We start from the raw sequence: 18,388 nt of genomic DNA, 5'->3' as shown, positions 1-18,388 counted from the left end.
AGGAGCTGGCACCTGGCTCCACAATGCCCTGACCCTCTCATCTCCGTCTGCCCCCCCCACTCTCCCTACCCTACCATATTGCTATCCTGGCTTTTAATGTGTGAATATGCTTTGCTTAAGGTGTTTTTTTTGGAACCTGATATGGTGCTCAACATGATTACAGTACCAGATGAATTTTTTTTTTAACCTAACTATCCTGTGTGTGTCTGTTTCCTTTCTTCCGGGGATTGATTGCACCAGCGGCGCCTGTAGTGGCAGCGGCTGCATACACCCATCTCCCCTATGTTAGTCTTGTCTATTCTCCTCTGGATGGTTGTTCTGAACGTAATTTCATTGTATGACTTGACGTATAATGAAAATGAATTCTTCCTGATTCTTGAGATAGGGGCTGCGTCTGCAGTGATGCTGCACCGATCTGTTGTGGTAAAGAGGAAGTTGAGTGTGAAAGCTGTCGATTCACCGGTCAATCGACGTTTCTACCATCTATGGTCATCTATGGTCATGAGCTTTGGGGAGTGACCGAAAGAATGAGACTGCGAATACTAGCATCAGAAATGAGCTTCCTCATCAAGGGTGGCTGGCATCTCTCTTATAGATAGGGTGAGGAGTGCACCAATTAGGGAGGCGCTCAAAGTAGAGCTGCTTCTCCTCCACATCAAAAGGAGCCATCAGAATCAGAATCAGAATCAGAAGGTTTTTATTGCCATATGGGTGAACAGGTTCACAGCATTAGGAAATTGCTGCGGTACTTCGTGCTTACAGAAAAAAAACAAATAAGTATAAAAACTATAAGACAATATACAAGTATACAAATTGCAAATATACAGAGATATTAGAGCTATGACTATAACACAATATTACAAAATTACAAAATATACAGTGCAGAGACTAATTAAAAGATAAAAGAATGTAAACTATATTCCACTAATATGTACATCAGTGCAATCAGACAGGTGCATAGACATAGGGTCATCAGCGTTTGTGGAGGGTGGTGGTAACAGTCTTAGGGTAATTGTTCATGAGTCCAACAGCAGAGGGGAAGAAACTGTTCTTATGGCGGGAGGTTCTGGTCCGTATGGACCGTAGCCTCCTGCCTGAGGGGAGAGGGTCAAAAAGTCTGTGCCCAGGGTGAGAGTGGTCGGCTGTGATCCGACCTGCACGCCCCAGTGTCCTGGAGGTGTACAGGTCCTGGAGAGATGGGAGGTTACAGCCAATCACCTTCTCAGCAGAGTGCACAACGCGCTGTAGTCTCTGTTTGTCCCTAGTGGTGGCTCCAGCGTACCACACAGTGATGGAGGAGGTAAGGATGGACTCAATGATGACAGTATAGAACTGCACCATGGTCCTTGCTGGCAAGTTGAATTTCTTCAACTGCCGCAGGAAGTACATCCTCTGCTGGGCCTTTTTGACGACAGAGGTGATGGTGGGCTCCCACTTGAGGTCCTGGGTGATGGTAGTTCCCAGGAAGCGAAAAGAGTCCACTGTGGTGATGGGGGTGTCAGTCAGGATGATGGAGGGTAGAGGGGCTGTGTGCTTCCTAAAGTCCACTATAATCTCCACTGTCTTCTGGGCGTTCAGTACCAGGTTATTGTGGCTGCACCAGGACGCCAGACGTTTGACCTCCATCCTGTAGGCCGACTCGTCCCCGTCTGAGATGAGTCCGATGAGAGTCATGTCGTCTGCAAACTTAATAAGCTTGACAGACTGGTGGTCAGAGGTGCAGCAGTTGGTATACAGGGAGAAGAGCAGAGGAGAGAGGACACAGCCCTGAGGAGTGCCAGTGCTGATGGTCCGGGAGTCCGAGACATTCTTCCCCAGCCTCACGTGCTGCTTCCTGTTCATCAGGAAGTCAATGACCCACCTGCAGATGGGATCTGGCACGTTCATCTGGGACAGCTTGTCTTGGAGGAGATCAGGGATGATGGTGTTGAAGGCAGAGCTGAAGTCCACAAACAGGATCCTGGCGTAGGTTCCCTGGGAGTCCAGATGCTGTAGGATGAAGTGCAGAGTCAGGTTGATGGCGTCGTCCACAGACCTGTTGGCTCTGTAGGCAGACTGCAGGGGGTCCAGAAGGGGGGCTGTGAGGGACTTGAGGTGGGACAGCACCAGACGCTCAAATGACTTCATGACCACAGAAGTCAGTGCCACAGGTCTGTAGTCATTTAGTCCAGTGATCCTTGGCTTCTTGGGGACAGGAACAATGGTAGCGGTTTTAAAGCAGACAGGCACGTGGCAAGCCTCCAGTGAGGAGTTGAAGATGTTCGTGAACAATGGGGCAAGCTCGTTAGCACAGTGTCTCAGTGTGGCAGGTGAGACACCATCTGGACCTGGAGCTTTGCGAGCTTTGACACTCCTGAACTGCTTTAGCACCTGGTCCTCCTGAATACAAAAGACTGTGGGGGTGGGGGAGGAGGGGGACTCTGGGGTGGGAGTCCTTGATGATGTGGGCTTCTCTGAGGTGTGGGGAGTGGGGGAGGTTGGGGGGTGAATATTTGTGTTGGCTGTATTGTAGTTGGGACTGGTGGAGGTGTGAAGGCTGCTGAACTGACCATCAAAACGACAATAGAACTCGTTCAGTCTATTTGCAGTTTGTAGGTCGTCTGTGGAGTGGGGGGTTTTAGGCTTGTAGTTGGTAATCTGCCTAAAGCTTTTCCATACAGAGGCCGCGTCGTTCTCTGAGATCTGCTGCTGTATATTCTCAGAGTGATGTGATCTAGCAGTGGCCACTTCCTTGCTAAACCTGTACTTGGCCTCTTTGTAGCAGTCTTTGTCCCCACTTTTAAAAGCCTCCCTCTTCTCTAGCCACAGCTGCTTCAGTTTGGGAGTAAACCAGGGTTTGTCACTGTTATAACTCACCCTGGTGCGTGATGGCACAATGCTGTCCTCGCAGAAGTGGATATACGAGGTTACAGTGTCCGTGTAGTCATCCAGACTGTCACAGGCAGCCCTCATTGAGTCCCAGTCTGTAGTTTCGAAGCATGTGCGGAGCTCCTCCACAGCCTCACGGGTCCACTGCTTTGTTGTCCTCACCACAGGTTTTGAGAGCTTCAGCCTCTGTCTGTACGCGGGGATCAGGTGGATCATGTCGTGGTCAGAGAGGCCGAGTGCAGCGCGGGGCACTGCATGATAAGCCCCGCTTATCGTGCTGTAGCAGTGGTCTAGTGTCTTCTCCTCTCTGGTCGGACATGTGATATATTGTTTATATTTGGGAAGTTCCTGTCTCAGGCTGGCTTTATTAAAGTCCCCAAGTACGATGATAAGAGAGTCCGGGTATGTCCGCTCCATGCACAGAATCTGCTCTGTGAGCGCGCACTGGGCCTCGTGCACGTCCGCGTCCGGCGGGATGTAAATAGCAGCCAGTATGAATGAAGCGAACTCCCGCGGAGAGTAGAACGGTTTACAGTGAATGAAAAGATATTCCAGTGAGGGAGAGCAGTGCTTAGCAATCTCTGTCACATCCGTACACCAGCCACTGTTTATGTAGAAGCAAACTCCTCCACCTGTAGCCTTGCCGGAAAGCGCAGCTTGCCGGTCTGCGCGGAGGAGATGAAATCCCTCCAACTGGAGCGCGCAGTCCGGTATCTCCTCACACAGCCATGACTCCGTGAAGCATAACACACAGGATATGGAAAAGTCTCTATTCATGCTCCTCATCAGTGTCAGTTCGTCCATTTTGTTCCTAAGTGAGCGCACGTTGGAGAGGAAAATCCCAGGTAAGGCTGTGCGTAATCCACGTCTCCTTAGCCTTACAAGCAAGCCAGCGCGCTTCCCTCTCTTTCGGCGTCTCACTTTCTAGGCCAGAGTGTGTAATAAATCCGCCGCAGATGCGACAAAAACAGGAAATAAATCCGAAGGTGTTGTGGACCTAATGTTGAAAAGCTCTTCTCTGGTGTAAGAATACCCAGAAGTGTGTCCAGACACAGAAATAACGCACAAAAACAAACAAAACAGAGCGCACCGAAGTACCAGGGCATCCATTCGCGGCGCCATCTCGGGAAGCCATTTGAGGCATCTGACTAGGATGCCTCCTGGGCACCTCTTGGGTGAGGTGTTCCAAGCATGTCCTACAGGGAGGAGTTCCCGGGGCAGACCCATGACATACTGGAGAGTATATATATCTCAGCTGGCCTGATAATGCCTTGGGTCCCCCTGGATGAGCTGGAGGAGATGGCTTTGAAGAGGGAGGTCTGGGCTTCTCTACTTTGGCTGTTGCCCCCGTGACCAGACCCAGATAAGCCGAAGAAAATGGATGGATGGATGGATGGATGGATGGATCTGATCAGTTTCACTTTTTTACCAAATTAAAGCATAAAAAGATTCTTTCAATAACTGAATAAAAAAATACTGTCAGCTGCCAGTGCTACCCCCTCAGCCTTCTAGTAGTGGAATCTTCAGGTGGCACAAATCCCCTGGAGGCACAAATTCTAGAACACATAAGTACCAGGTCTCAGTAGATCATAACAAGGTGCATATTAGCCTTAGTGACTTGCAAATGGCTAAGTAAAGAAGGAAGCATAAGAAGTGCTAAAATCATAATCAATACAAACCACTGAGAATGCTGTCACTTTCTGTGATTGATATTCTCATAGTAAAAATTAAGTTGGCTAAGATGAATACTCTAGGTCACATTGTTCTTGAGTTATTACATTCAAATATGTTTAGAAAACATCTGACAAACAAACAAACAAAGACCTCTGACCTTGACCTTTAGCTCCAAGTCCCTGAGAATCAAACCCGTCCAAGATTTTTAGTAGATGCAATTATGGTGTGAATTTGAAAATCCGTGGTGGCATTATTCTCGAATTTTTGCATTCACAAGATTTTCAGAAAGCTTGACCTCTGACCTTGACCCAATTACAGTAAAAATTTATTTAGGTAATCTAGGGGTCACTGGCCATCTTTCGTGCGAATTTGGTATCAATCAGACTGGTAGTTTTGCTGTAATATTGTTAACAATCAGACAAACATACCAAAAACTAGAAGGGCACTCAGTAGAGGGCATACCTCGCCTTAGCCAAATTTTCTATGTGCCGATAGTACGCTGTAATAAATACCACCCAGCATTGTCTCCATCAGGTTTAACTATATTTTGGTGTTAGCTGCATGTTACTGGCTTTATTTCTTACTCTACAGCAGTGAATTTTTTTTTACCCTTTAATTTTCAGCATTCTGAAAGGTGTAGAGTCCTCCTTCCATCATGAACAAACTTTGCTATATGACAGAACTTATGGTCATGTAACACCCTAACGCTTTTTAAAGGATTCTGACTTTAATCAGTTGTTCCTTGTACCACCCTCAACAACTTCAGAAATTGTCATAGAAATCCATTCATAATTTTTCCAGTTATCCTACTACCAGACAAACAGACAGACAGATCAGCGCGACTGAAAACATAACCTCCCTCCACCCATCAGTGAGCAAGGTAACAGTACCTTGTTATCCCTCTGGGCGTGGCCGAACAAATGGTGTAAGTTAAAAAAAAAAAAACGTATGATGGAAATTAGTTAAAAATATGACCAAAGCACGTGTTGGGAAGGTTTAGCCTCCAAAAACTCTTGTGGGTGCTATCAGTGCTGCTGACTATGATTAACTATGATAACAGGATAGCACTGGGCAATTGCTGCACTAAGCCTTCAAACTGCCACCTGAAGACACTTCACTAAACTAAGCCTTGAAGCATTCCCATTATTGTCTGCTCTTTGCAGCATCCTGGAGTTTTCTCTTTAGACAACGTTGCAGGGTTTGCTTAATTTCTGGTCATCTCTGTAAAGATACATCCATAATGTACACACATAAAGCTCTGGGCAGAGACTCAGACCAAGGTGGTTGTGCTCCACAGCATGTTGCCATGCTTAGGCAAAGGTTTTTATCTTGTGCTCTTGACTTGATGCTTTTTTAGATGATGTAAACATACTTAAGATGTCTAACAGAGTTCCTTTTAGGTCTGCAGAAATAAAATGATGCATAATTAAAACTGAAGGCAGAAGTTGTTGCAGTTTCAGTGTAAATGAGTAAAGGTGAATTGTTATGGTTCTTAAAAGCAGAGGGATTACTTGGATGTACAGATAGTGTCTTTAACAGTCTCTGCAGTCTATGTAGTGAGTTTGTTTCATCGCAGCTTCTGCATCCTGAGCAGTGGATAAAAATTAACGATAATAAAATAAAAAATAAAAATGACAGACCTCTCCATTCTTTGCAGGTGGGAAAACTTGCAAAATTGGCAGTGTATCAAATGCTTATTTTCCCCACTGTATTTTGTAATTCATAATCCCTTTGGTCTTATTTTGGAGGTTTAGTTTAGTTGCCTGCCTCTGTCATGTTTCCACTACTGGCCATCTGACCAGGTAGCCATTGTGGCAGTTCTCAGTGTTATTCAGTTGTATCCCAGTCATACAGAATCTCACTCTACCATCATAGACTGCAGTTGGTGTGGTAGTTCTTGTTCTGCTGGATATTCAAATCTGCTGCATACTAGACTACTGCTTTAACCAGAACCCACAGCAGATGACAGACTGGTTCAAGTGTGCCACTCTGCCAATCTCCATGAGAACAACGGCTACTGTCATTGCAGCTTAAGACAGTGGAATTAGAGTTTGCAGCATAAAGAATTTAACTGAATAGACAGCTGACTATTGCCCAAAAATGTACTATCAATTTATATCTATATTTATTTACGGAAGTATGGGTGCCCCTGCTTTCATGCACATACGTACATGCATACGTACATAGATACGTCTGTGCACATCCTGCTCCCACTACTACCACAAATATAATCTAATTCTGAGGGACATTCTATGACTTTACCTCAAATTTTAAGCAAAACGTGGCAGACAAAGTAGCGTTGTGATTGTGGGAACTCAGTTAATGTGTCAGAAGTCCTGTGATTCAATGTCAGTGGCATTGAAAGAGTGGCAAATAAAAGAGAGAGAGCAACAGGAGGGAGAATGATGCCACAGTGGATCAAACCCACAGTGAAACATGGTGATGAGAATATGTATGTCTTGTGGGTGTTTTGTTACTTGGACACTTGCGGTGAGTCAGTTCCAACTTGACATACCCCACATTCTGGTTTAATCTTCATGGAGAAGATTTATACTGCAGCAGGATAAACCCTAACCCCAAATACACCTCAGGTATTTGAAGAACTACTTGAAGACAGGGCTATAATCAGGGTTTAGAAGTGAGGTCCAGAATTTTTTCTCCTTTCATACTTAAGGTGTAGTATTTGTGCTCCCATGACCAGGAGAAAGATCACTGTTTAACTCATGAAGCTATTTACTCTGGAGGAGGCTGTGAAACTTTGTGAAAAGAGTTCAAAACGAGTCGATGAGTCAAGAGAAGCTCACGTCTGTCCAATGACAGCAATACTGAGGTGAGTTGTTGAGGATTTCCAGGACTTCTGTGTAAACACTGCTGATTTGGCTGCTCTTAGCCCGGGTTGCTGAAACTTTCTTCAAGGTTGATCTAATGTTGTGGACAACTAGTACACTTAGCAAAAAAAAAAAAAGCGACCAACGTGAAACTGAGGGGGAAGTAGAGGGAAAAGGAAGCTCAAAGGAAATTTTGGGCTGAAATTTTTTTTTGGCTAGGACCCTGTACAAGGATTAATATGTTCTAAGTAATTTGTTTGCTGTAGTCAATGAAATCATCACTTAGATAACTGTTTCACATATGCAAATGGACCTAAGTCAAATTCAGCAAACCAGCCAGATATTATTCTTCTTATGTCACGCATCAACCTAACCCCTAACCCCAAAGTGGTCAGAGGCACCATAGGGGGCAATAAATTCTTAGATTTCCTTTCCTGTTTTCAAAGTAAAACCATCTAGTACATCACACACAGATTTTTTATTTGTTTGTTTTTATTTATTTTTTTAACTGTAGTGTTTTGGGGGAAAAGATGACCTCATAGCTGGTTACAACCACACATGGAAGACCAAAGAAGACCAAGAAATTTAAAGATTCAAGAATTTTGTGCTTACATTGGCGAGTGCTGCTCAAGTGCCGCTATCATTTGATTTTCTGTGTTCTCCCTGTCTGTGTTTAAAGGTGAGTCAGGATGGTAAAGCGCTGCTGGATGTCCTCCAGAGGCCTCTCAGTCCAGGCAACTCTGAATCTCTGACAGCCACTGCAAATTACTCCAAAGCAGTCAGTATCACTCTGTAGCAAATAAGCTTCATTTCTGTATTATACAACCATATCTAGTGATTAACATTTGTGCTTCTGTGCAGGTTCACTGTATCCTGGATGTAGTTCATGAGGTTCTCCACCATCAGCGGCGTCTAGAGAATATTTGGCAGCATCGAAAGGTCCGGCTGCACCAGAGGCTACAACTGTGTGTGTTCCAGCAAGATGTTCAGCAGGTAAATACGACACATTGTGATGAAAAAGTTCCGAGAACAGGTCCATAAAAATTAGAAGAAAATTGCTTGTTGTAAATGTGGCCAATCTTTCATTCGAGATCATCTTCTTGTTTCAATTTGGCTATTTCCATCTGTCAGTGGAATTCCCATATTGTCCCCTTGTATTTATGCCTATAATGGGTGTCTGTCATGATATCCTTCAGAGTATCAAAACAGTGATCCATCAACTGTTTTTGGAAAGTTGACAAAGCTGCATAAAGGCCCATCTTGTCCAGGTTGTGGGTGAAGATTGAGCCTCCATTTCAAAGAGTTTCCTCTCTCAGACATCTCAGGATGTTAATTACTTACTTAGCAACTCTGTGTTGACAATGCCACCCCTATGAATGTTGAAAAAACACAATAAGCATTCACCTGGTGTTGTTCCTTTCCTGTTACACTCCCCTCTGGCTGGGCAGGGGTGTCACTCATGTGGCCCAGGGGCAGAAACTGGCAGTCAGAAAGGGTCTAAACTGGCCCACTGGATTTCTTGTAAAGTGTGTAAATTACAATGAGGTCATTAATACCTTTAGTTTTTCAATAAGATGTGCTGCTTTCCCTGGAGACATGGTCCCAGCATTAGTATGAAAATGTATGGAAAGTTGAGTATTTTTAGATCTTGATCAATCCTTATTCAATTCATAAACATAAAATACTATTTTTCTTTAGTCCCAAAGGCTCACATGTAAAGTTTTTTTTACATTAAAATTAATTAGGCCAATTCAAGATCAATTTGAGCTATATGTGGCCCATTATCTGAAGTGATTTTGACACACTTGGTGTAGATTCTTCCATTGAAACCTGGTGATTCAGGTCATTTTGAAACAGAAGTTTCAGTGTCATGAAATCACAGTGCAGGTTGTTACAACAGGACTTCCAAGGAGTGATCTGGTGATCTAATAATAGCAGCTGTGCTGGAAGCCATCCAGACCTGTCTGAGAAGCTGATCTAGAATTTAAATCAAATAAAAATCTTTACATATTCTGGACTTTTGATCACATTCCATCAAACATGCCTGTGTGGGCCCACAGTGGGTAGCAATGGGTGAAGTAATGGGGCTCTGTGGGCAGGTCAAACCCACACTTGTCCCAAGTGGGCCCCAAGTGTGTGTGCCTACACAAGGCCCACAGCAGTTTTGCCCTTTGGGCCTCACATGGGTGTACTGTGGGCAAGCTTGCAGTCCACGCCTAGAGCGTCGGCATACTGTGTGGACATACACTGCAGGCCTATAATGGGCCCAACTGTAGACCCCACTCTGCTTAGTGTGTGCATCCCACGGTTTGCCCTCACTGCCCAACTGGAGTCTATCTAGACCCCACACTTCACACCAGTAGTAGCTTATGTGGGCCCGTGTGGGTCTGCTCACAGTGTAAGGCTGTGCAATTAATTGAATGTTGATTTCAATTTCAGGTCTAAACATTCACAAAAACAGTGGAATTGACAAAAAAATTATTATTATTAAAATGATGATGTCACATTACCCTCTGCAAGTATAGGCTGGAATTATGCTTCTGTGTCAGAACTTTGTGGGGCTAACGCCTTAACTGGAAACCCGTCTGAATTTGATGCAGTAACCTATGACGTAGCCTCATGGTTTTTTGTTTTTGTTTGTTTTTTGGCATAACCTGACGTGCACTTCCAGAGAAATGTAACTACACATCACATCCACGCAGCTGCAGTGATTCTGATTGTCCTGTTCAGCACCTCAGATATCAACCATCCACTTCCGACTACTTTTCCCTGGAGTTTTTGAATTTATCAGCGATAGAATAACGATCATCATCTCAATATAAAGAGTAATAATAATCATATCATCAATATAAGGATCTTCAAACTCCAGCAAATGGCTGTAGGGAGATTGTGTCAGAATCAGAGTCATTCAGCTGTGTCGGCCTGAATGATTGTGATTTAGTCTGAAGCTGAACATGTTTTCTGTTTGCTCTGGGGTATAATGGGCCAGCCTGACTGGAATCAGGGGCGTAGAATTAGGCAGGGACAGTAGAGACACGTACCTACCAAAATCAAATAACGCCCGTCATGTCCCTACCAATCATGGGGCATGATTAGCAAGGGATGGTAGGGAGATGTTCTTACCAATATTCGCTCCACTGGTGCAGTTAGCACCACACCGGACCCCCAATTCATCACCAAAACCCCGGAATTCGACTCACATCCCTACATTGGTATTACTAACGTTAATACCAAACCTTTTAAATACATGTATAAGATCTATTTGTATGTTGTGGCAGTCACTAAAATGCAAATTAATTGGTCTAAATAACTTGGTCATGTTTCTTCCTAGTATTATTAGTGGTAATAACTGGCATTACCTTTCTATTTATTTATCAATTTATTTATTATTTAATTTAGAATGCATTTATTATTATATTTTTATATTTTATTTATTTATTCTGTATTTTATTTTCAATTTAGCATTTATTTCCAAGAGACTGTAGAAGTGCCCTAGATTTAAGGTATTCATTGTTCTTTAAGTGCAATAAATGCAGTGTGTTTACAAAGTCAACAAGTAATCATGTTAAATAATCATGATTTCAATATTGACCAAAATAATCGTGATTATGATGTTTTCCATAATCAAGCAGCACTATCAGAGTGGGCGGACATGGACCCCAGGGGTTCACATCGTGAAGATGTCAGCAGAAAAAGAGAAAAGAATTATATTTTAAGTCTCTACAAACTGCTGACTTTTATTGGAGAATACTGACAGCAGTAATGAATGTGTGTGTGATGAACTTTGCTTTGCAGGACAGATTAGGATCAGTACAACACGTTCATCTGTCTCTGCTGTCTTCTCTTTCTGCCGCAGCCATGTGTATAGAGAAAAGAGTAAGTGCTTGTTCTGTTGGTACCACTGCACCACGGATGTGTGTGGGTTTGGAAAGGTGTCAGCCCGTAATTATTTTTAATTATGGCGGAATTAAAAAATAATTACGGCAGAATTAAAAATAATTACAGCGGAAATAAAAATAATTCAGCCGTAGTAAAAATAGTTACGGCGTAATTCCACATAACTAAATTTTACTTACAGGATAGTTACGGCCTAAGGGCGGGCCCTCAAAGAAAGCGTTACCAGATGTTTTTGTTTGGTAAACCACTTCACACTAATCTATAAATCATTCAAGCATTAAAAAAGCCCCCAACTGAAGGAATGTGCCATTGTTGTATCTGTACAGAACAGACAACAAAGAATCTATTTCAATTGTATGTTCAGGCACTTTGTTACAACCAGCCTGTGGCAGAATCACATCATTTGTTCCCATTTCTTTAGATGAATCTACTAAAAATTCCAAAGCAAATGGTGTGCATTTTCCTTAAAAAAAAAAAAAAAGCAGAGGATAGTAGACAAGTGGAGGACAAAAGAAAATATGACAAGGGTAAAAAATTATCTGCAATAGATGAATACCATCTGGAAGTCACGTTCTCAAGAAAGAAAAAAAAAAACAAAAAAACAAAAGAGACCTGACACAGGACCTGAGAAATGCATCTGGACTTTCAGTTGATTGCTAAAGCCTCATCAGAAATGGTCTCAGTGGAAGGGTGTCTGTCAAGAAGCCATTCATAAGGGAAACAGGAATATTCCAAATTGCACAAGAACTGTACTGAAAATGAGTGGCAACAGGTGTTGTTTTATTAATGTGTCTGGCAGTTTTTGCAATCTGAATCATGATCTGAATGCACTGTTGTGCCAAACATTTGCTTTTCCAAGATGAGCTCTATAAATTCTATAAGCACTGCTTGTTATTGTTTTTCTTTTCGTTTTGTTTTTTTGTCCATTTTCATCATTATTCACGTGAATGCATGTGTAATAAGGCAATGCCAGTGCTGACAGACAAGTAAAAAGAGCAAGAAAGGAAGAAAGATGGAGAGGCCAGAGCACAAGTAGAAAAACAGAATGGTTCACCAACTGCTGCACCTGTTTAAAGAAAAAACACGTGCAATAAAACAAACAGCACCTGGAAAAAATGAAAAAACATGAATACACAAACCACCAATCTTGTTGAGTGTGAGTAGGAGAGAGAGGTGTTCTTTTTGGCACAACACCAGCAGATGTTGAATGTAACTAATAAAGTAATCAGTAAAGTAACCAACTTTTTAAAGGCGTAATCAGTAATCAGATTACTTTTTCAAGGTAACTATGCCATCACTGTTGTTAATGAGGGTGAGAAGCTGCAACAACGGCCCCCAGGAGACAGAGAGAGAAAGCCCCAGGAGACCCAAGCTGTTCACAGCTCCCCAAGAGTACTGAAGCCATGACGCCACACATCTCAATGTCAACTACATTTCCGTACCAGCAGAAGGAACACTCACAGGCAAGTGGCGAGAGCCTTTGAGAACCAGAGGCAATAGGCAGCCTACCCCACCAGAGGCCGGCTATCCCAGCACGAGCAGCAAACTGCACCACACGATTGCACCCTGCACCACCAAAGTTTGGGCAAATGGACGCCCCCCCAGCACCAGTAGTGACCCTGGGATGCAGCTAGCCTAGCCCATGAACCACCAGTCAACCCCCCCCCCCCCCCCCCCCCCCCCCCCCCCCCCCCCCCCCCGCACGGCACGGCACGGTGCAGGAAACAGGGGTGTAGGAAGACCCATACATTCACCCCCAGTGATGTGTATGAGGTGAAAAGGCTGTGTATAAATTATTAGACATCAGCTATGCTGTGACACATAAACTCAACAAGAATCTCGGCAGTTTTGAACATGGCATGCCACTAACTGCAAAAACTTATTATGTCTACTACAGCTTATTTTTAGACAGTTTTATAGTTAATGAAGATAGGATGTGTGATAGGATAGGATAGGATGCCACCTGTGCAGTCCAGCCGTCAAATTTCCTCACTACTAAATATTCCACAGTTAGTGGTATTAAAATAAAATGGAAGTGATTGGGAATGACAGCAACTCAGCTGCGATGTGGTAGGTCATGCAAAATCACAGAGTGAGTTCAGTAGATGCTGCGGTACATAGTGTTCAGAGGTCACCATCTTTCTGCAGTCAGTTGCTACCAGGGTTATAATAGTTTTGGATTTTACATTATAGTTGAGTTTTAGTTAGTTTTTACTTTTGTTTCTCTAATTCAGTTAGTTTTAATTAGTTTTCAGAGAGGTTTTTCTCGTTTTTATTAGTTTTTATTTTTGGTTTCATGCATAGTTTTAGTTAGTTTCAGTTAGTTTCAGTATTAGTTTTAGTATTTTCATACCTAATCAGGTGCAAGATTCAAGGAGCAAAAGTGACTATTGTGTAATGACAAAAAGATACCATTTAAAGAAATATATTCAACAACCAACTGTTCACAAGACATGCTAAATGTGTGTAATATTAAGGACACACATGAACATCAACAGGGAGAAACAAAGAAAAACATGAACTCCCAAACTCAATAAATTCTACAATAAACTCCACAATAAAGTTCAGCATCAGTGCAGCAGATTAATAACAGCTACATGTGGTGTTTGACAAAAACAAACTCTTTGAAGGAGTCAAAGCTCAAATCCATCTGCATCCTGATGTTCTCACCACCTGAAGCTGCTTCTGTTTTGGAGCTAGCTTGGTTAGATGCTGCTAATTAAACTTGCAGGGTCTTTGTATACAACCTACGGAAGTGTCCGACCTCATGTCCACATTTATGCTTGTGTAGCTGGATTGTGTGTGTTAATTACCTTGTGGTCGTGTGCAGGTGTTTGTACTCAAAGAACCTCCATACGGGACTCTGCCGCTTTCTCTGCAGACTGCAGCCATTACTTTGCGGACCAGCACATGCGCACACACTCACACAGTTGTCCTGTGGCGCTCCCAGCTTAAACTCGGAGAGCGGAAAAAATTTTTTCATATCAATCCACAAGGCTTAAAAAAAAAAAAAAACAAGTAAATGAAAGTCAGCTTATCGATAATTTCAGTTAGTTTTAGTTAGTTTTGTAAACTCACAATTCAGTTTTAATTAGTTATCGTTTTTTCCTTTTAATTATAGGTTTTATTTATTTCAGTTAATGACAATGTTTTTTCAATTTCAGTTTTCGTTATTTTGTTCGTTTTCGTTAACTATAATAACCCTGGTTGCTACAGACCCCCAACCTTCATGTGGCCTTCACATTAGACACGTGTGCTCACGCATGCACCCACATGAACCACCATGTAGGGTGAGTTGACCCATGTCAGGATGTCTGGTCTGCGCATCGGGGATTCTAGTGTGCCCGCAGGCCCTTTGGGGGGTCAAGGCGTTACATGGGGCCCCCTATGCGGGCCATGTGTGCCACATAGGGGTCAGAATGGATAGGGACATTCATGTGGCTTTGCTCTCCACGCTGTGTGGTGACCCTTCCCTACTTTTTAATTACACTATAGTCATTACAGCTTATTACACATCATTACACACATAGGACTTTGGGGTGAGTGCAACTGTGTTACTCAGAGGTTGGTGGGTGGAGCTGCTGAAGTTGCCCCACTCGCCACTTCACTGCTGTCTTCCCCTCAACTTTATCTGCACCTTAGACATTGAGGGCTTTGGGGGGAGGTATTGACCAGTGCTCATATAACATCTGTTTCCTCAATTTAAATAGCACTCTAGTTTTCACACAGTCATACACAGGCTTTTCACCTCATACATTCATGGTCTTGTTCTCCTGGGTCTTTCTCTATCTGCCTCTGGCCCCTGGGGGCATTGTTGCAGCTTCTCACCCTCATTATCAAGTACAAAGACATTTAAACTCATACTCATACTTTTTTTCCTGCGTGTCAGCTCTGACATTGCCATATTACACATGCATTTTTAAATAAAAATAGAAATGAATGCATAAAAAAATAAAATTTGGTTTTATTTATATAGCGCCAAATCACAACAGTCACATCAAGGTGCTTTGTATTGTGGGTAAAGACCCTTCAATAATTACAGCGAAAACCCAACAGTCAAAACGACCCCCTATGAGCAGCACTTGGTGACAGTGGGAAGGAAAAACTCCCTTTTAACAGGAAGAAACCTCCAGCAGAACCAGGCTCAGGGAGGGGGGGTCATCTGATGCGACCAGTTAGGGCTCAGGGTCACCTGATCCAGCTCTAACTATAAGCTTTATCATAAAGGAAAGTTTTAAGCCTAATCTTAAAAATAGAGAGGGTGTCTGTCTCCTGAATCCAAGCTGGGAGCTGGTTCCACAGAAGAGGGGCCTGAAAGCTGAAGGCTCTGCCTCCCATTCTACTCTTAAGTATCCTAGGAACCACAAGTAAGCCAGCAGTCTGAGAGTGAAGTGCTCTGTTGGGGTGATATGGTACTATGAGGTCTTTAAAATAAGATGGGGCCTGATTATTGAAGACCTTGTATGTGAGGAGAAGGATTTTAAATTCAATTCTGGATTTAACAGGGAGCCAATGAAGAGAAGCCAATATGGGATATGTTTGGCATTCAAATCATGATTCTGATTACAAAAGGCTTCCAGAAAGGACAGGAGACTGTGAGCCAGGCCTTATCGTCCAACATCAGTGTCTGACCTAAAATCTGCTTCTGGAAGAATTGCCAAAAACTCCCATAAACACTCCTAAACCTGTGGAAAGCCTTCTCAGAAGAGTTGACGCTGTTAAAGCTGCAAAGGGTCGACATCAGAGGTTTGTCTTGAATTGGAGTGCTCTCATATTAACCCCTATGGATTAAGAATGGGATGTCACTCAAGTTCATATATGTGTGAAGGCAGACAAGTGAATACTTTTGGCAATGTTGTGTATGTAGTCATGCTTTGAGCAAGTCAAGTTTTTCTTTGGGGAAATATAAAAGCGGTCTTTAACTTTCCTGGAAGACAGCCACACATCAGCACACTGAATTTATTTAAAAGAGGTCCATTGTATCTGTGATTATAATGTATTTAGTGTACATATAAATAGTATTTGATGGAGAGAATTAGGGCATCAGACTACAAATTTAAAGATGAATGCTCTGAGTTTTGGCGCCATGCAAACATTTATGTGACCCAGGAGAAACTGTGGGAGAGTGTTTAAGAGAAGTAAATAGACAGAGACTGAAGAAGAGATCATATCATTGGGTTATAAATTCACTTAAAGCAGAGCTTTGCCAGTTGTACTTGTCATGCATCACTTTCTATGAGCCCCCAGAGAGAGAGGCACAAGCACACAGAGGGTGAGAGTCATACACAGAAAGTGAGATAGCAACCTTATACCAGTAGTGCATAAAGCACTGAAAAAGGGCTATTCCAACTAGAGTGGTAATGCTACAGGACGTATGTGACCCCAGAGATGAAGAGTGAGAGATGCAGAAGTGAAAGCTGTGTGTACTATGTGTGTAGTTGTATTTTACAGTTATAACAAACACAGCCCAGCTGCAGTTTCAGTTTGTGTACATTGTGACCACAACCTGACCTCTCTGTGGCTCCAACTACAATGCACTGACATAATGAATGCATGCTGTTCCTTCAAGGCCTTAAAACACAGAGTAATGTGCTAATGTGTGACAGGCTTGATGTTAGAGCAGGCCTTATGATCCAGAGGTAATTCAGATGTAGTTCAAACTATGGCGTGATCTGATGGTCTTATTGTATAGAGCTGGGGTTCCTTGGTTCACATTTTACTGCAGCAGACATGCATAACACACAAAAATGAAGCTACAGTATGTCAGCATAATGTCAATATGAAATTGTAATGGAAAGAATAGGTGTGTGTTAACATACGTTACAGTGGACCTAATTTCCAGCTTTGTATTTTATTACTGGACTCTGCCAGAGTAGCTCTGCATGACTCACATTTCAAAGTAATCCTTATTTATCTTAGATTTTAGTAAATATTTTTTCTGTTTCACCTTAATAGCACAACTGTGATCTGAATGCCTTGAAATTATTCTCAGTGTATTTGCACAGTTGGCAACAAACTGGTGAAGCATGATGGAGCATGTGGAAGCTATAGATCGAGCCAAAAGAAAAAACACAAAGAATGAGACATACATGTCCCAGTTCTAACACTTCAGAACTGCTCACACTAAAGGCATCACAACAAATACACTCCGATTACATCACTTTTCTCGCTCAAAAAGCAGCCTTCAATTTGTTTGTTGTTACATGGCAGACAGCAGTGTGCAGCGGTGGAAACAGTGCTAGCTGCTGGATGAATGACTGTTTAGATCAAATGTGGCACATTAATGAATTTTTTTTTTTTTTGTTCTTTTTTTTAAACTCAGTGGCCACTGAAATTTAAACTTGCTTCCAAAGATTTTAGACAATGACAGTCTGATGTTACCGGATACATGCCTACAAGGGAAAGAAGGCTTGCTGGCTGAAACCAAGCAACTGCGGGGAGCCATGCACCATATGACAAGTAGGAAGTCAGTAAGCAGCATTGCAGAATTGCAGGTTGACTCCTAACAAGAATCAGGAGTCAGTACAGAGAAATTCCCCTGGCAGGTCACCCTCTACCCCGTGATGGTACAGAGAGACACATACTGTAGGGAGAAAAGGCTACGAAGCCACAGAGCCAAAAGCTGATAGTATACTTTAATGATTACAAGTGTGTAAAGATTAAAAAACATACCATGAACAACAAAACAAGGAAGGAGGCTGGAAACATCCTGTTCTCCTCAACTGCAGTGACCTATATTTCCCACCCAGATCATGATGCTTTCATCAGTTTCATTCTTAATTCATTAGTTCTGAGAGCATTTTGTACCGCGGATCTGTACATATGCTGGCAGAAAAAGAGTGGCAGGAACGAGAGGTTCACCGGGTGACTTTTAATTCTCGCTGTATCTTCAGGGATGACCTAAAGATGATGATTGTATTCTCTCGTCCAGGTGATGGACTGGATAGAAAACCATGGCGAGGCTTTTCTCAGCAAACACACAGGTGTGGGGAAATCCCTTCACAGAGCCCGAGCCCTGCAGAAAAGACATGACGACTTTGAAGATGTAGCTCAGGTGAGTCATTGGATTTGATCCGACACTTAAGGCCAGTACTTCAGTATTAAATCTGCTACACTTCTAC

At 42.8% G+C, this 18,388-nt stretch overlaps 1 protein-coding gene across 2 annotated transcripts in view; it reads left to right on the top strand.

Moving 5' to 3' along the window:
* Positions 1-18,388, top strand: part of kalrna (kalirin RhoGEF kinase a) — a 239,733-nt gene that overhangs the window by 90,498 nt on the left and 130,847 nt on the right. For both annotated transcript variants that reach the window (XM_030724389.1, XM_030724388.1), the window contains exons 12-14: positions 8,050-8,148; positions 8,232-8,363; positions 18,199-18,321. In XM_030724389.1, coding sequence (XP_030580249.1) covers positions 8,050-8,148; positions 8,232-8,363; positions 18,199-18,321 — 354 coding nt within the window. The remainder of the gene's footprint in view (positions 1-8,049; positions 8,149-8,231; positions 8,364-18,198; positions 18,322-18,388) is intronic.

The sequence above is a fragment of the Archocentrus centrarchus genome, unplaced genomic scaffold (genome assembly GCF_007364275.1).
Source record: "Archocentrus centrarchus isolate MPI-CPG fArcCen1 unplaced genomic scaffold, fArcCen1 scaffold_36_ctg1, whole genome shotgun sequence".
Lineage (NCBI taxonomy): Eukaryota > Metazoa > Chordata > Actinopteri > Cichliformes > Cichlidae > Archocentrus > Archocentrus centrarchus.
Note: the sequence above shows the minus strand (reverse complement) of the source record. Positions and strands in the feature narration are given on the sequence as shown.